Source organism: Rhinolophus sinicus, chromosome 12, assembly GCF_057876585.1.
Source record: "Rhinolophus sinicus isolate RSI-liver-muscle chromosome 12, RSI-T2T, whole genome shotgun sequence".
Classification (NCBI taxonomy): domain Eukaryota; kingdom Metazoa; phylum Chordata; class Mammalia; order Chiroptera; family Rhinolophidae; genus Rhinolophus; species Rhinolophus sinicus.
The window spans coordinates 57,306,351-57,324,573 of NC_142512.1; the positions used below are offsets into that span (position 1 = coordinate 57,306,351).

Genomic DNA, 18,223 nt, shown 5'->3' on the forward strand with positions numbered 1-18,223 from the left:
ATGCACCACCAGCCGGCAGGCGGTTTACTGTGGTCCTTGAGGGAAGGCCAGCAGGTGGCTGTTGGCACATAAGGTGAACTTGGAAGGAGTGTGCAGCACGTGAGACGCTGTCAGAACCCACCCAACCCTTGCCTGGGGGCATGACGTTGTGGCCAGCCCCGTGCAGGCTGAGAGCTGACGTCGGGAAGCCTTCTCATCTCATCTGAGCAGGAGGAGCAGTTTACTTAATAGTTATTGAATTTTACAGGGTATGATATTGCTGTGTGAAGTCTGTCCTAACCATCACATCTTAATTCAGAAGCGCTTAGAGCCTTGAGGCCCAAGCAGATCTTATTCTTTTACTTTACACGAACATATGTGTGAATCCAGGTGACTGACTTCAAATTCTTCCAGTGCAAGGGCTACACTACAGTCAGACAGAAGTGCTTGGGGACCTGGAGTGGAGACAGGAGGAGGAGGACACAGTGACATTCCTGGCAGCTGGACAAGAGTGGGTCCGTGTACTTCCTCATTCGATGGCAGAGGGTGTTAAATGGCTCTGGAATTCATGTACATTTTAAAGACCAACCGAACAGTTTCATTTCTTAATGCCAGTGTTTATGATATGTGGGAAATTACATTCATTTCAACTATTTCAATTCATAATTTAAAAGATTCTAGGGGTGGCTGGTTAGCTCAGTTGGTTAGTGTGGTGCTGATAACACCAAGGTTGCCGGTTCAATCCCTGCTGGGCCACTGTGAGCTGCACCCTCCTTAATAAAAAAAATTAAAAAAAAAAGATTCTAGACGAGGGCTTAAACACACATGAAGAGAACAGCGCTTGTCTTGCTTCTTCCACGGCTGCACAGGACAACAGGCTGGTGGTGAGCAAGCGGCCTCAGCACCGCTGGCCGGGCTCGGTGGGTCCAGGCGAGGCCATGCTCTGCTGAAACCTGTTCACACCACCGACACTGGGGCCAGGAATACTCACTTCCTCCTAAATGTCTCCTTTTCTTTCTGCCTGGTGAGTTGCACAGAGTGGAGTCTACCCTCCAAGTCTTTTATCCTGAAAAGAACCAATATTGGTGGGAACGTGGGTAAGGGACGACAGCCAGGCTGGCCTGCAACTAGCCAGAGCAGTAGACACCTCCAGACACAGCGGCTCCACCCCCAGGGGGACGGGAGGGGCTCCGCACCGGGCGTCCTTCACGGCGGCGAGGTCCCTGAGCTCCTGGGTGCCACGCTGCAGTCTCTCCTCCAGCTCCAAGTTCACCATCTGGGTGCTCTGCAGAGACTCGGCAGCCTGGGCTCCTGCTTCTCTCAGAGCCTCGAGCTCCTTGTTCAGTAGCTTAACCTTGGAGAGATGGAGACGGAGAGCCTTCATCGCAGGTGGTAGAGGCGAGCGACGCCACTTTATTGGGATCGCAACACAATGTCCTCACTCGCTCGCTCCCACAGAGGAAGCCGAGATGGGGCAGGGCCTACAATCTGGGAGCCCCCCCAGCCCCACCTTCCTGGACAGGGGTACCCACCATGCTGTGGAGCACAGGGTGACCCCACACAACCCTTCTCCCCAAGTGGCCTGGTGAGGGTCACTGTGCGCAGCCCCAGCCTGGTGGTCTGGACACCTGCTGGCCTGGCTGATAGGGGTGAACTGGGGGCAACTCAGGCAGGTAGGCAGGCGGGCCCAGGGGGACTCAGGAAGGTGGGCAGGTGGGCCCAGGGGGACCCAGACTGGCGCTCCTGGGAGAACAGTTGCTAAGACCTGTTCACACAGGTCTGGGCTCCCGCCATGCAGAGCCACCAGGGTCCTTGGGGCCCGGCTGGCCGAGTGCTGCTCCTGGACGGCGGCACTGTGCGGGGCTGGAGGTCTGGGGAGGGGCCCTTGCCGACCATTAGGGCAGAGTTTCAGTGTAACTGACACCTGTCTGGACGCCTGCACAGATGTAACCAGTCAGGGCTGGCTGGGCCGGGTGTCATCCTCACTGCCTCCTCCCCCTGCACGGCTCCCTGCCCCTCGGGGCTGGTTCCTCTGTCAGTGCTAAAGGTCACGCATACCCGGCAGTGTTGGGCTAGTGCTTGGACAACCCGTGTTCACGGAGACGCCGCTAGCAGGGGAGTCAGGGGCACGAGTTTCAGACAGGCGCTGAGCCCAGCCTGGCCTCCTCTGCTGTCCACGGGGACACGGGCAGCGCCTCGTCATGGGCTCCTGCCCAGGCACTCCCGCGGGACACAGGACAATGACAGAGCGTGCAGTCTTGGGCAGCTGGCCAGAATCGGGGTGGCACCTCCCCAGGTCAGGGTAACTGGACCCAGGGTGGTGGTGCCACTGCTCCTCGGGCTGGCAGTGACCTGCACTCCTGAGCGGGCCCCGTGGCCGGCACTTCTCCTGCACATCACCCCTGGCTCTGAGCAAAGGAGGAGGCCTTCGCTGACTCGCGGTCCCGCGGTCCCCGCCACCCGAGAAGGGCCGTTACCTGCAGCTCGTGCGTCAGGGCGGCGTGGCTCGCGCTGTCGGCCTCCAGCCGGAAGCTGCGCTCCCTCTTCTGCATCTCAGATTCAAACTCCTGCAGCAGCTCCTACAGCAGGAGGGCCTCAGGGTGAAGGAGGCAGCAGGGACCCAGCAGAGACCCTGGTGGCGGGAGCCTCGCCAGCACCAAGAAGGGCCGCGAGCCAGGCCAGGGCCACGGCACTGCATCTGGGAGGGCTCAGCACCAGCTCCCACCGGGGACGCATGTCTGTCCTCCTCCCTGCAGTCCCGTCACCTTCTGTCCCGGCACACACAGGGTGAGAATCGCTACAGGCCTTGCGATGACGAGACGCACGCCAAGTCCCCACCGGAGCCGCACTTCGACCAGTTTTCCTGCTGGTCCCATCTCGTCTCTAAACAGCATGCTCACGCACCATCCCTGTGCCAGGCCTCCAGGTGACCTGCTGTTTTCTTGCTACAACCGCGACTATTGAGCAGCCCTAACCCCGCACATCCCAGGACACCAGGCTCCGCAAACAGTCTTCCCAGCATCATCCAGTCTGACTCTAAAAGCCAAATGCCGTCAATTATTACAACAATAAAATAATTCCTGCCCACCCAGCAGTGAACCCTCATCCCCGCTCACATGGTGTCCAGCTCCTCATCTCTGGCGTTTCAAAGGACCCTCCTCCCACCCCGCTCTCTGCTTCTCTGTCTTGTCCCCTCATTTTCCGAGTGGTCCCGTTCCCAGGACGCACCCCACAGTGTGACCCTCCGGTTCCTCTGGAGCCCACCATCTCCACGCTCCAGTCAGCCTCCCCACTGGACCACTGCACAGCTGTCCCCAGGGCTGCCCCTCTTGGCCCCCATGCAGCCCTGGGGACTCCTTTGTGCTGCATCCCCTCTCCTGCTGGGAAGAGCCTCCTTCCACCCACAGTCCCCCTCAGGGGGAGTCCTAGGGCCCCCCAGCCCCATTAGGTCCTGTCCAAGGGTGTTGGAGCCAGGAGCCCAGCACCTCCAGCCTCTTTCAAGCTCACTGGCTCCCACCTCCCCTCGGAGCTACTGGCTTGGCCCTGTGACTGGGGACACGAATCCTGGGGATGACGGGCAGCCACCACCCAGTGACGAGTGCCCGGCTGCTCTCTCCCACTGTCTGAAGGTCATGTGAGGCCTAAGAGGCCCTACACGGAAGTACAACTGAAAACCCACGCTTCACTCTTGTTATCCTTTAAGAAGCAAAACAACCCTGTTGGCAGCAGCCTGTGAAAGGCACGGACAGTCACCCACTGGAACACGGCACCAAATGCCTAAGCACCAGTTTGTGCTCAAAGCGCTGCTGGCTGTGGCTGCCAGGGCCTGTGCCCAGCGCTGAGGGAAGTCAGCCCAGGAACAAGAGATCCGCCGCCCTCGCAATGCCGCGGTGCCCAGCCCCTGCCCCCCAGACACAGACACGCACAGCCATGCCCACCTCCTGGCCACCTCTTCTCCCGTCCTGGGGACCCTGGCCAGTGCCCTCACCTCCCCCGTCCTCACGTGCAAGGCTCAGCTCTTCTGTCTACACCACCCTTCAGGGATGCCCTAGGCTCCCAGCTGTGTACCCTGTGACCCCCACGCCCCCCGACCTCCAGCGTCCACCCAGAAGTGCAGTGACCACCTCCCATAAGCCTGGCCAAACATGGTCCCCATCTCAACACCAGTGCTCAGCCCCACACCAGGATGTCCTCAGCACCTGCCTCTCTCGCTGGCTCTGCCACCCAGGTGTCTCAGAGCCCGCCTGCTTGCCCAGGGCTCCCGCCGGCCCATGCCCCACCTGCCCCCGGGGCTGCCGCAGCCTCCTTACTGCCTCTGCATCCCCGGCCCTGCTATGGGTCCTAAGTGCAACAGCAAGTGACCTTTTAAAATGACAATTAAGCTCACAGCACCCGGTGCTCAAAGCCCCCAAGACCGTGTCACGACCCTTGAGCAAAAGCCCACCCTCACAAGGGCCTGTGAGTCCCACGTGCCCCCCCCCCCTGAATTTTGCACGCTGGCCCCAGGCTCCCTGAGCAAGCGGGCATCTGCCAGTCCCGTCACCTGAGCTCATGGGCCCTGTTCTCTGGGTGCCCTTCCCAACCACCATTTCAAAGGTTAGTCCAGCCCCCCACCCTCGTGTCACGCAGGTGCTGCCCTTGGGCCACTGGATACTGTACTGTCCAGGTGTTGCCACAGCAGAGGGTCAGCTTGCCCAGGACAGGTAGTCCGGTGCTGACACCGTAAGCCAGGCCCTGGGAAGGCGCCTAGCACCGGGCTGGGGGTTTGTGTTCAAATCTACTTGCTGAATGAATGAATGAATGAATGAATGAAGCACAGCACGTCGCCTCCCGTGGCTTCTCACCCTGTCACTGGTGACCAGCCCAGCCTACAACCTGCACACATAATGGAGTTACACTGACCCAGCTCCATCGCTTCCATTTCACTTGTTGAGAGAACCCATGGTCACCACTTAGTCACTCCCACCTCTGACAAACTGATGGGACACAAAGGTCTCCGGAAATAAGCTCCAGGGACCGGCCCCCAGGAAAGCACGAAGCGCACACGCACTCAGACCACAGCTGTCACTGCGAGTTCTAGTGGAGGCCACTGCACCCCAGGACCGGAACCACACCAGGCAAATGCTACCTAAGCTTCCAGCAGCAGCCCTTGGGAGGGCGGCAAGAGCAACGCTGGAGAGTGAGCACCAGGCTTCCAGGGTCCCAGACAGGGCTGCTATACATACCAAGCCCCCTGGTGTCAGGCCGTCTCCTCGTCCATGCAGGAGCTCAGGGCCCAAAGGAGCTGGCTTGCAGCAGGGGCTCCGAGTGTGCACAGCCTGGGACACGCCAGGAGGCCGGCCAGCCACCCCTCCCTTCTTGGGAAGTGACTCTGGCACCATCTGAGGAAACCTCCTCACTGTCAGATAAATCACCCAGATCAGGCCCCGGCTTAGTGCCCTAAGGACCAGGCTGGTCCCAGATGTCAAACCTACTCGTAACGGACAAAGTGCTTTGGTCCAAACCAAAGTCCTATGCAGAGAATGTCAGGCGCTAAAGGATGTTCTCAGTAAGTGGCAGCACCGTGGGCAGTGGACTTCCAGAGGGAGGGAAGGCAGGGCGTCCACCCCGTGGCCATATGTGAAAGGGCAGTCAGGGGGCAGTCTTCGCCACAGGCAACTTCTCGGCCCAGCTGGCACAGAGCCCCTCAGGACGCTGTCCTGTCTCGGGTACCTACGCTGTGGTGTGGGACGGCGGGCCAGCACGGCAGGCCTGTCCTGGAGACCAGCTGACCCCGGCGCCTAAAACACAGCCAGCACAGGTGGCCACGCAGCACACATCCACCGACACACAAGGGGACAAGCGCGATGGCTCACTCAGCAAGCCTCTGAGAAGGGGCGAGACGGATGGGGACATAGCACCAGTTGACTTCCAGATCACAGACCTGAGTACAAATGAGACGTGAGGAGCCATCCCAGGGCAGCTCACAGTGGCCACGAGTTCACAAGCTGGAGCGTCTTAGACTCAAATGAAAGCTCTGCCGTTTGTTAAGGGGATTCTGGGCAGGTGGCTGAATGCCTCTAGGCTTCTGCCCCCACCTGTAAAATGCAGATCGAAGCTGTGCCTCTGCTGCGACAAGCACACAAATTCACACACGTGCACAGGAGCCTCATGGAGGCGTTTTCCCTAAACACCAGCCATTGCTACAATGACATAAACTCAGCACACCTGGAAGGAGACCAGGAGACCCCCCATCACTGGGTTCCTGCCCCCATGTGGCCCCCCATACGTGGGCTCTGGCCATAAATGCAGAGACTGTCTTCTGAACAGACCCCAATACAGCTGAGTCTTTCAGAGATTAGGCTGAGTCTTAACAAAACCGAGAAGAGATTTTGGTGGTAGGTTGAAGTGTCACCTGTCAGTTTATACTTTAATTTATAATCACCTATTGTTCTGCTGAAAGAAATATAGTTATCACAATTAGAGTTCCCAGTTCTTTTCTATAGTAAATAACTCAAATTTAAACTTCATAAAACTTTTTTTCTAAAATAAATCAGGGAGAAAATGTCTCCTCACTTCTGAGGGATGAGAACGCTGTGGCGTGAGCACAAAGAAGACCAACGTCCTCAGATTTCCCGACAGAAGTGGACACATCTGCCCAGCAACCCAGCTGTGGTCCCTCCCACGGACACCACACAGGGCCAGGACGGCCGTCTTCCCTCCCCTTGTGCATTCTGGGGGAGCAGCCCCAGGAAGGGGCCAGATGCCCACGCCAGTGCGTCCCACCTGCCTCTGCAGAGCGAGTTCTCCATCGAGCTCCTGGAGCCTCCGCTCCAGCTTCCATTTCAGCTTTTCATACTGTTCCCGCTGTTGGTCCAGCTCACTGTTCTTGTCACTGCACAAAAAACACAGTGTAAAGAAAAGCCATACTTGGGCGGCCGGATGGCTCCGTTGGTTAGAGCACGAGCTCTCAACAAGGTTGTTGGTTCAATTCCCACATGGGAAGGTGGGCTGTGCCTCTGCAACTAAAGATTGAAAACGGCAACTGGACCTGGAGCTGAGCTGCGCCCTCCACAACTAGACTGAAGGACAACGACTGATGGGTCCTGGAGAAACACAGTTCCCCAATATTCCCCAATTTAAAAAAAATTAAAAAGAAAAAAGAAAGAAAAGCCATACTGAATAGTCCTCAAAAGGATACATTGGCTGAGTAAACTTTACAAACATGAGGTGGTACTTCGCTTTTGCAGGGGTGGCTTCAGCAGGACCTGTGGGAGCAGCACTTTCACCCACACCTGGGCCTGAGCGCTACGCCCGGGCCTGGCGCTACACCTGGAAAGGTAACTGCCTGAGAAGAGAACATGAAATGGGATGCATACCCTCAGAACACAATCTCCAAATTGTCCAGGATATAATAAAAATTCACCTAGTCACACCAAGAACCAGGAAAATCTCCACTTGAATTAGAAAAGACAATCATCAGATGCCATCACCAAGACAACAGATGTTGAACTGATCTAACAATGACTTTAAAGCAGCCGTCATGAAAGCATTTCAACGAGTGACCTAAACGCTCTTGGAAAAGAGAAACTCTCAGCAAAGACAGAGGGAAGAGAATCAAATGGAAACTGACAACTGACAAGTGCAACACCCACACAACAGGTTCCCTGGGGGGCTCAGCGGCAGGAAGAGGATGACACAGGACAGAATCCAGGAACTCAAAGACAGAACAATGGAAATTACCTAGTTAATTGAGTCCCAGAATGGAAGAGAAAAGAGGGAGTGGCCAAAAATGCATTTGAGGAAGTTAATGGCTAAAAATGTCCCAAATTTGGCAAAAATACATGGGCAGAGGACCTGAGGAGACACTACAGAATAACGCAAGGAACCTCACGGCTGCTCTAAACACCCCCAGGCGTGAGAAAGAAGCTGGGTTCTCAGTGGAGGGACCCTGCGTGCACCGTGTCATTTTTAACAGGGCCAGGGCCAGCCTGATGCGGACGTGTGCGCTCCGTGTGAGAGGTTATCGAGACACTTCCCTGCTCCAGGAGAGGCTGGCCTTGGTTAAATGTGACGGGGGTAGGTGGTGTGGGGTATGACAATGCCACCAGCCGCGCTGTGGGGTGGTGTGCATGACGGCATGGTCAGGGGGCGGGGCAGCTCTGCCGGGGGCTGTGTACTCTGGTGTCCCTGCACGCAGTGACTCTTGGGACTGTGTGTGTGTTGCAGGGACCCCGGCAGGCTGTGCATCATTACAGGGGCTGTTGGTGGCCCTGCACCCACTGAGGTGGCTGAGCCCCTTTCTTGCGCCTGGCCTGCCACAGAGGAGTGCCTGCGTGGTACTGCTGGGCAGCTCTGTGCCATCTGAGTGGACGGCCTCGGCACCCACACAGGGCCACGCAGCACTGGAACGAACGCGAGCACACGTGTGCTCGGGCGGGCGAGAGCCCCGTACCTGTGGGCACGCTCCAGCGCTCGGCGGTGCTCCCGCAGCAACCGCTGGTGCCGCCGCTGCAGGTCCTCCCGCTGCTCGGCCTCACGGGCCAGCGCCTGCCTCAGCCTGGCCGCCTCCACCTTGAGCTGGCTCACCTCGGCCTGCCAGGCCTCCTCCAGGCCACGGGCCCGGGCAAAGGCGGCATCGTAGCGCTGCAGCTCCCGGTCCCGCTCCTCCAGCACCTGCAGGTTGTACAGGAAGTCCTCCTGCAGGCTCCGCAGCCGGCCCCGCGCCTCCTCCAGCGCCATCTCCTGCAGCGCTCGCCACGCCTCTCCCTGCGGGCCGGCTCCGAGGGCAGCACCGCGCAGCTGCAGCAGAGAGAAGGCAGCCATTAGGGACTCACACAGTGCCCGCCTCGGATGCCCACCTGCAGTGAAGGCTGCCACCCTAGGAAGCAGGGGGAGTTCAGGGCCAGTTACCACCTGCCAGGTCCCACCATGCATTCTGGGCCACCAAGGGGCAAATCCTCTGGGCCCAGCAGGTCAGGAGCATACACATCATAAATAACACGCATGTGACACGTTGTAAATGGCACACACGCTCCAAGTGCCATGCATGCGATGCATTTCATGAGTGATGTGCGTGTCATAAGCAACAGACATGCAGCACGTCATAAATGACACGTGACATGCATGTGACACATAAAATTAATTCCATGCGTGACAGAAATGACACGTGTCATAAGTGCATAAGTGCATAAGTGGTATGCACGTAAGTGGCATGTGATGCATGCCGTAAGCAGCACACATGTCATTAGTGATCCACGTTCTATGGGTTGTGGTCCTGTGCTGGCTGCAGGGCTCCACTGGGACCAGTCAGGCCAGGTCACAGGTCAGTCCAGCCACCACGCTCGGGGAAATCCCAGGCATGGAATAACGAGGTGACACAGCAACCTCCATGGTTGGGTGTCCCATACAAACGAGGCATCTAATGGCTGCCCCCCAAAACACAGCACACACGTCAGCCCAGCTGCCTGCCAGCGGGCTGTGTGAGCGAGGAGCCAGTGTGCAGCCTGGTGAGTTCTGGGGTCTGGCACCGTCGGTCCCATCAGCAGAAGCCACTGCACACACAGGCCACCATGGGCCTGTGCTCACTCAGGGAAAGAATCAGGATGGACGCACACACACACACACATTAAATGACGTCACGCTGCTGGGCCCTGACGAAGTGCTCCTGTGTCGCCACTGCGGTGCTTCAAAGGACACCAAGGTTTGCGAGGCCCACAGGCCTCCCTCCTCAGCACCGGCCCCGCATCGCTCACACAGCCACCCACCAAGTTACTCTTCTCACACGGAAATCATGTGACACCGTGCCCGTGGCTCCTGGCCATTTTCAAGATAAAGTCCAGCCTGTTTGGCACAGACCCCAAGACGGGGCCTGGCCCATGGTGCCCACCACAGCTCCCTCTGGATTTCCAGCTGCTTCAGCGAGAAACTAGCTTCTACCATGTACACCAGACTCCGCTGCTCTCAGGACCCCAAAGGTGCCCACGCATGAAGGGGCACCCCGAGTGTTCGGTCCTCCTCTCCTCCTCACCCCATCACAGAATGGCCTGACCTGCTGCTGCAAACTCACCAAAGGACGATCCTAAAAGCCCCAAGGCTGAGCTCAATCGGCCGTAAATGTCACAAATCCAGTCTGCACCTAATCTGTCAGCCGCAAGTCCCCAGCAAATTCCTGGTTTCCAGGAGGGATCCCACAAAATTGCTGGGAAAGCTGCAGAAATCTCCAGAGGGGAGAAAGCTGTCAACTCGGATTTGCCCATGGCACTCACAGTCCCCTGGGAGAAGCCAGGATATCAGGAGACCTGCTGCCAGCTGGGGAATAGCCAGGACCACTCCAGGTCATCTCATCACTTTGGTTTGCTCATTTGTACAATATTGAGTTTTCTAACCCTTTTTTCCCCCTTTATGTTGTGAGTTTACCTGCCAGGTATAAAAAGCTCTTGGAAATCCCAGGTCTTAAGAAGGAGGAAGTCACTACTCGTGAAACCATGGTTTCCCACGCATGAAAACAAGCAGGCCCCAGACACACGGGCAGCAGAGGCCCCACCCAGTAGGCCACCTCAGTCACCGGTTGGGTGGGATGGCCTGCTGCTAAGACGACACCGTGGCCCACACTCACCAAACCTACCCTGAGCCTGCAGCCCAGCCTCGTCAGAGACAAAGGGAGCGGCGCTGAAATCAGGCACTCTCCACGCACAGCACAGTGTTTCCCGTGGGCCAGGGGCTGTGAGACGTGGACGCATCATACTTAAAGAGGAAAGAGTGCAGGGCAGAGGATGAGTCGCAAGGAACTACGAAAAGCAGCTCCATGGATAAGAACTCCCCATGCACAGGGGCTCTGCACAGGGGCTGGCCTTGCCCTCGTGCCCCAGCAAGCTGGCTGTGGTGACCACATGCGGGATAAACAGGCAAGGAGCAGGAGACAACTGTCTGTGCCAATCTAACCCCTCACCAACATGACCAGCGCACCACAGTGACACACATCCAAGTCAGAGATGAACCGTAGCTGCCCAATCTTCCAATGTGACACTTTTGCTTGGCTGACCAAAACTTTGGAGCGGTTTGTTTTAAACATTGGATAAGTACTTAACAGGAAGGGAAAGTCTTTCCCACTACAAAGCATAAGCAGCTGCAGACTCTAACCTGTACACGAAAGTCAGTCCCCAGGTGCTATGAATGGCCGTTGAGGTGTACTGTCTGGGCGGAGATACCGAAGCAGGGGTGCTGCGTACCCCTTCTGCAGAGAATGCAGCTCTGGACGCACCAGGCTTCCGCTCAAGTACGAACAAGATGCACCTTCCCTAATACGAAGACCCAAACCTCCAGTGAGGAATGTGGTCTCCTTGCTGCTCTGTAAATGTATCGAATGAGCTTAATTTACAAAATGCTTTCATGAGCCTTGAAGGAGAGTCCAGAGGTGGCTCATGGCACTCAGGGCAGGGGACCCAACAGGAGCCCCCTCTGGCAACCCAACACTGGCAGTGGGGCTAAGCTCAGTACATTTCACCTTCAAGGGGCCCATGGGGTGACAGTCACAGACCTGAGACCCAAAGCCTTCTTTCCCATCCTTCACCTACTGCCAAATAGTACTCACAACTATGTGTGAAACTGAAGTAAGGAAGTGAATAAGGCCGGGGGTTTGCCAAAGGACACAGAAGCCAGCGGGAAGGGGCACCGAGTGCCCACATCTAGACAATTAGAGCTACACAATTAGTGACGGTAACAGATGGTAACCCGTGGAACAAAAATGTCTACACCAACATAAATAACTGAATAACTAGGAAAAACAGGGAGAAAGGAAGGCTCTTTCTTACAGTAGAATTCCAACTAATGCATGTAGAAGGAATAATGAAAATGGAAAAATGACCATTTGGTGACTGATTGTTTCAGAATAATTGTTTCAGAAAACACTCACTTGCGGATGCTAAAATCAGCGACAGGCAGCATGTTTGGAAACAAGATATGTACTCCTAGTCTGAAAGTATCTCCCCACAAGACACTTATCTACAAAGGGGAAAATGGTAACTTCATGACAGAGACAGCTGGTGGACACCACCTAAACCCTGTGACCAGTTAGCAATGGGACAGATTGGTGTCGTGTGCCACTGGTAAGATGCACTGAGAAGAACACACTTTCACTGCTGGAGGTTTCTTACCAAAAATGCAGAACCTGACATTGGTCACGAGAGAAACCCAAATTGAGGGGCACTCTATAAAACGCGTGAAAGCCAAAGCCAGACTGAGGGACTGCTCTGGATTAAAGAAGATGAGAAAACAAGGATGGTCCTGGATTGGACCCTGCAGGAGAGCAAAGTCATCCCTGAGATAACTGAACACATCCTGTGCATCAGATCATGACTTTGTATTAACGTTAAGATAATTTACGTAGTTTGCGAAAGGAACTGTGCTGGTATGAGGTTATTTCGGGGAATCTGGCAAAAGGTACAGGGGAAATCTCTGTACTCCTTTTGCACCTCTTGAGTAATTCTCAAATAATAATAATAAAAAACTTCACTCTGGGCCAGCCCGCCGGGTTTGAACCCGTCCTCACCGGCCGCAGACGTGGGCAAACTCTTCGTCCCGCGCGTTTCGTCCCCGTAGCGCCCGCTCCCCGCTCACCTGAAAGGGCGAGGAACAGTCCGAGGCCGGAAACAGCGCGGCGCCAGCGGACGCCTGCAGGACGCTACGCGCCCCCGGGACGGCGCTGCAGGGCACCGACGCGCGGGGCCAGCGCCAGCTCAGTGTGCGGGGCTCCGCGGCCTGGCAGGGGAGGGCCCTGCACCGTCAGCCCGGGCCCTGGGTCCCCACAAGACCCCGCTGTGTCTGGCAGGACTTGAGAGTCACGAGTCCTTCCAAGGAAAGCGAAGAAACCGCGCAAAGTGACCCGAGAGGCCGTGAACGAAGGCACCTCCGCGTCCCCGCCCCGCCCCCCAGCCCGCGTCGCACCCGGAACGCCAACGGCGAGCAAGCGCAGGTCCAGCCACGTTGCCATAGCGACACGAGTCGGTCCGCGAGTTCCGGGTGCGCTCCGTGCAGCGCTCGGGTTCCGCCGGCCTGAAACGCGAGCCGGCCTCCGGGTTCCGGGCTCCTCCCGTCCCGCCCCGCCCCGCCCCGCCGGGTCCGCCCCCGGGCGCCGAGGGGCGCAATGGGGGACCCCCCTCGGACCTGACTCCCCGCAGGGTGAGCCGAGTGAGAAGGGCGCCGGACCATCGTGGGGTGGCGGGGTGGACCGGAGGCGGCTGAGCCCAGAAAGCCAGGACGCGAGCTCCCCAAGCGCCCCGTCTCGTTGCACCGAGGGTGGACCTTAACCCGGGGCAGGAGGCCGCACGTGGGGCTGCGGGGACTGCGGGGCCGACACCGGGGCTTTAGGGAGCGTGGCGCGCACTTCCACGGGGCGAACCCCCGAGCCCCGCCCGGGCACGTGCGGCGTGGTGCGTGGGTCCCTCCAGCCGCGACCGGGCGCTTGCACTCGTGCGCCGGCAGGCGGCAGTCAGGCCCGGGGCGGCCCGGGCGCCGGCCTTCGGTGGGCGAGAATTCGTCAGTGCCTGTGCGCTCAAACCTGTGCGCTTTTGTTTGTGTGTTCAATTGTACGTTAAAAGAAGAAACAAAACTGCTTCTGCAGGCAGCCCGGTGCTAGGTACACCCTCCAGCAGCGGCGGAGGGGCCACTGGGGGTGGGGAGGACACAGTGGTCCTGAGTGGAGACTAAACGGATGCTCAGCCCGCATGGCGGTGGCACCGTTGGACAGTGTCCTGCACGCCGCTTGGCCCAACCCCTCCTGTAGGTCTGTGCTCTCGACCTGGATGGCATACCGGCCGGTTCGCAGGCTGGTCCCAGTGCTGGACAAACGTTTCAGCCGTAAGAAAAGGCTCTGTTTTAGGAGGCAGCTCCTGGCCAGAGGTCCAGGAGGTATTAAATATCAGAGACAGATTGATGACTAACCCTGGCCGCATGAGAAATATAAGATGTGAGATGTGATCCAATCACTGTGCAGAAACCACTGAAAATAGCCCACCTGCTTGGAGGAGCTGCAGGACCTGCTCTGATCCTGTCTTGCCACAGCTTTCCTGGACTTGGTTTGCTTCTCCATAAAATGGGGAGGACACCTTCCCTTCCTGGTGCTTTGCCAGTGAGAAACGTGTGAACTACACAGCGCTGTTTCCCTCCCGCTGAAGGGGCTCTGGGGTGTGTCTGTAAACAGGCGGGACTCCCCGTTTTAATGAGTGAACTTCACCCCTCACCCTGACCTGACCCACCCCAGTCCCAACTCTGATCCTGATGTTAACCCCAACAGCAGCTCCAGGCACAGCATGACCTTGCCTTCTGCGGGAAGGGCCCACTCCTACTGCCCTCTTGAGGTGATGAGGTGACAAGGTGATGAGGTGATGTGCTTCTTCCTGGTCCCCCCTCCAACCTCCGCCCAGCCCCCAGAATTGACCCTCCCCCCCCACCCCCCACCCCCGAGTGCTATCTGAGACTTCCAGGGTGACCCAGGTCCTTACCCGCCCCCACACGTCACACAGCAACACGGTGGAGGCCAGCCGGCAACAGGCCCTGCCGAGCCCAAGCGCTCACCACCCGGCAAGGGGCTTGTCAGGTCACACCTGGCTGGCCCCCGCAGCCCCTCTGACGTCTGCCATCTTGCCTGCTTGGCCTCTCCAGAGCCCCTTCTCCATGCCCCACACCCAGTAGCCCAGTAGATGCCCATGGGGGGACATGCTGGTCCCCAAGGTCAGACCCACAGAGCACTTTGGCGCCTGTTGTCTTTACCCATCTTAACTGCCCAGTCTGGGTGGTGCCCCTCTCCACAGTGCCCCCCATGGGTCAGGCCAGACTCCCTGTTCTCCCAGTCTGTCTCCCCTAAGCCACGTCCAGCCTACTACGTCCCAATGGCTGCGCAGGTGCCAGTGTCCTGGGGCCACAACAAATGACCATAAACGGCAGGCCTTAAGACAACAGTGCCAGAGACCAGAACCAAGCTGTCGGCAGGGCTATGCTCCCACCAAGGCCCTAGCTAGAGCCCTTTCTGCCTCTTCCGGTTTCTGGCGGTTTCCTGACAGCTGTCGGTGTCCCTTGGCCAATCACTAATCTCTGTCCCTGTCATCACATGGCCCTCCTGTATGTCTCTACCTTGATATGGTATTTTTTAGAAGGACATTGTCATATGGGATTAGCCCGTGCCACCCCACCCCCACCCGACGCCAGTGTGACTTTGTCTTAGTCACATCTGCAATGACCCTATTTCTAAGTGAGGTCACATCCTGAGACCCTGGGGTTGGGACTGGAGCACACCTTACAGGGACCACCGTTCAACCCTGGGCCTGTGCTGGGCTGACAGCCCCCAGTGCCAGCTCCCCACCGGCCCCCCTGTGGTCACCCTGTCACAGATGTAGAAACCCCAGTGGAGGGTTTCTACAGTGAGGGACCCCACACCCGAGGACAGTGCTTGTGGGGTGATAATGTTGAGGACACCAGAAGGTTGGCGAGGGACTTCCCAGCGTGTCACAGGGGATGGCCCCCTGTATCACATGGAGACCTCATAGCCACCCTTCAGGGTAGTTCTAGAACCTTCCCCACTTTACCGACGAGGAAGCTAAGGCCAGAGGGGCTCGGGAGCAACCGAGGCTGCACAGCTGGGTGGGGGTCAGGCCGTCTTCCTCCCATCAGCACCCCAGTACCTAAGCCCGTGATTAGGAAACGCCCTGTGTTGGGCCTGAGGCAGCACCTTCTCCATCTGCCTGGCTGCCCCCTGCTCCCTGGGGCCCCTGCCTGTGAAGACGCCTCCAGAAGGGTGTGGGCACAGCTGTCTGGGCAAAACCCCTGGCAGAGTCCTGGGGAAACAGGGACCCAGATGGGGGTTCAGTGGAGATGCCCTTCACCCCCAATGTGTGCCAGACTCTGGAAGGCCAGGCAGATGGCCCTGCCCCCCAGCACAGGGTGTGCCCTGTGAACCTGGGAGCAGGGGAGGATGTCCTCTCGGCCCCATACACAGGAAGGGACTCGGTGGGGAGGACCGTGCTCCTGGGGGACGAGGATTAGGGGCCCAACACAGCCGTTCCCAGAAGTCGAAGCCTGGAGGCAGAGGCAGGGTGGTCAGGGCCCCACCAGCAATCAGTGACGGATGTGCCTACGGCGGGTACCAGTGGGGCACCTGACCAGGCCGGCCCCCTGGGCTGTCTTGGGGGAGGAAGCCGGCATCCACCTTCTTTGCTGTCCTGCCCACTACACAGATGGCAGCCTGTGAGCAGGAGGTGATTCCAAGGGGATTTGTGGCATGTTCCCACTGTAACCCAATCTCCAGAGACCGTGAGGCCCACCCCTGTGGGGTGAGAATGAGGAAACAAAGGTGAGGCAAGCCAAGAGGCTGGGAGGCCCTGAGCAGGCCCTGTGCACCTGCCCGGCCTCGAACGACCCTGAGTGGAAACCTGCCCTCAAGCTGGCGTCACTTCAAGGGGCAAGGGACAGGGCACCAGGGCATCAGAAGGCCCTGGCCTCGTCCCGCCACCCCAAGCCCCCAGGTTCAGCTGAGCTCACAGTGGGTGCTGAGTCACTGGGGGAAGGGGAGATGTGGTCAGCACAGGAAGCTTGGGCAAGGCCTCGCCCTCTCCACACACTGGGAGGGATGCTGAGAGCTTGGCACGGGGCCCAGCCTCCCTCCCTTGGCCCCCTCACCAAGGCCTGGCTGCCGTTCTCCCCCCTCCATCTGGCCTGGGGAAGGCCAAGGGTGGGCAGAGATGCCCATCCTCTGCCTGGGGAAACATGCCTCCATGTGCCAAGCAGGGGCTGGGGTCATGACCTCTGTTCCCTGGGGCTGGGATGCTTCAAACTGAGAGCAGGGCAGGGTGGCCCAGGTGAGCTAAGTTCCATCACTGGAGAACAGAATCAAGGACTCAGGTAGCCCACACCTGGGTCACACCTCAGCAGGTACTGAGTCCTGCCTGATGAGCGTCAGGGAGAGGCAGGCAGAGCAAGGGCAGGTGCACAGTACATGGGTGGGCGCATTAGCTGGGTCCCTCGGCAGCCAGCTGAGCAGGTGAGACCTGAATGGTGGCCAGAGGAGAGGACAGAGGCCGGGGCGCTGGGCCGCGGGGTGGTATGGACCACCCGATGGGGTGTGGGCTGCAGGAGAGGAGGCCGGACCAGGAACCAGGCAAGGGACACGGGGGCCCTGGGGCCAGGCTGGTGGCTCCTGTGCGTGGACGTGCTGTTTCCCCAGCGTTGCTCACTCACCTGCATTCACAGAGTGCCTACTCTGTCCCAGAAGCTTTTCCAGGCACCTGGGTGGCCACAAGCCAGGGCACAAGGAGCTGCAGGACTCGTCCAGGCCTGGATGTGGGAGTGAGGGGAGGAGGGGAACCTGGAGGGAGGCCCAAGGGGCTTGCGGGACTGGGAGGGTGCAGCAGGGAGTCCCACCTAAGCCAAAGGGCATCTTAGAGTCACCGGCTCGAGGATGGTCTTGAGGGCCCTGAGAATGGACAAGGCCCCTGCCCAGAGGGGTACAGACACAGAGGAGGAGGGGGCGGGGCCCTCAACATGGGGTCGGGAGCCTGGGAGGCAGGGAGCCGTCCACTGGCAGCAGTACAGCCCCACACGGCCTCGGGTCCCCCCGTGTGGTCTGAGAAGTGGCCCCTGCACATCAGGGTCGGGGCTGGAGGCCTGGACAGACAGTGGGGGGTAGTGGGGTGCTCCCCCGGCAAGGTCCCTCACTGAGGAGGGTCTGTGCAGTCAGCTCCTCAGCAGTCCCCGGCCCATGATAGGCCCTGCACCTCACCTGGTGAGCAGGTATAGTTGCAGGTACGACTTGGCTGCTCTTGGGACATGCCAGAACCACTGGAGCAGGCCGCTGCCAGCAGAGGCTGTGTAGTCACCAGCTCTGTCCTGGGCCCCCATGTGGGGAGACTGGGTGCTCGGGGCCAGGCCCAGCCAGTGGGGGTTCCCCGCCCTTGACCTTGGTGGTGCTTCTGGCCACCAGCCTTTCATGGGCAGTATCCTAGGTTCCTGCCTGGCCACCCCACGGCTTCTTAGCGACACCTCATTCAGGCCAGGGCTGGGGGCAAACAGTGGCGGTGAGGTGATGCCCCACAGCCACTGCTCCGGAGCTGTGCAGTGTCACCTCCCTGTGCTGATGGGACATGCAGGGAGTGCAGGCTTATGGGCAGCAGAGGAGGTGCCCACTGGGTGCCTGGGCTGGGCGGCCTCAGGAGGAGAAGACAGAGGAACAGACAGTGGGGACATCAGAGAAAGGCTGAAGGGCAGCCCTTTGGGC

The 18,223-nt window shown here is 58.7% G+C and overlaps 1 protein-coding gene across 9 annotated transcripts in view; it reads right to left on the bottom strand.

Annotated features, from left to right (window-relative positions):
• Nucleotides 1–13,424, bottom strand: part of CCDC57 (coiled-coil domain containing 57) — an 85,490-nt gene extending 72,066 nt beyond the window's left edge. For 2 of the 9 annotated variants that reach the window (XR_016018043.1, XM_088788911.1), the window contains exons 1-6: nt 12,577–13,423; nt 8,414–8,760; nt 6,745–6,853; nt 2,457–2,558; nt 1,176–1,333; nt 971–1,045 (exon numbers count right to left, since the gene is read on the bottom strand). Coding sequence is in view for 8 of the 9 variants with exons in the window: in XM_088788911.1 (XP_088645037.1) it covers nt 971–1,045; nt 1,176–1,333; nt 2,457–2,558; nt 6,745–6,853; nt 8,414–8,700 (731 nt within the window). In the remaining variant the exon portion in view is untranslated. Of the gene's footprint in view, nt 1–970; nt 1,046–1,175; nt 1,334–2,456; nt 2,559–6,744; nt 6,854–8,413; nt 8,761–12,576 lie in introns of all 9 variants that reach the window. The other 7 variants (XM_088788909.1, XM_019735521.3, XM_088788906.1 and 4 more) reach the window with 7 other exon arrangements.
• Between the last annotated feature and the right edge of the window lie 4,799 nt (nt 13,425–18,223).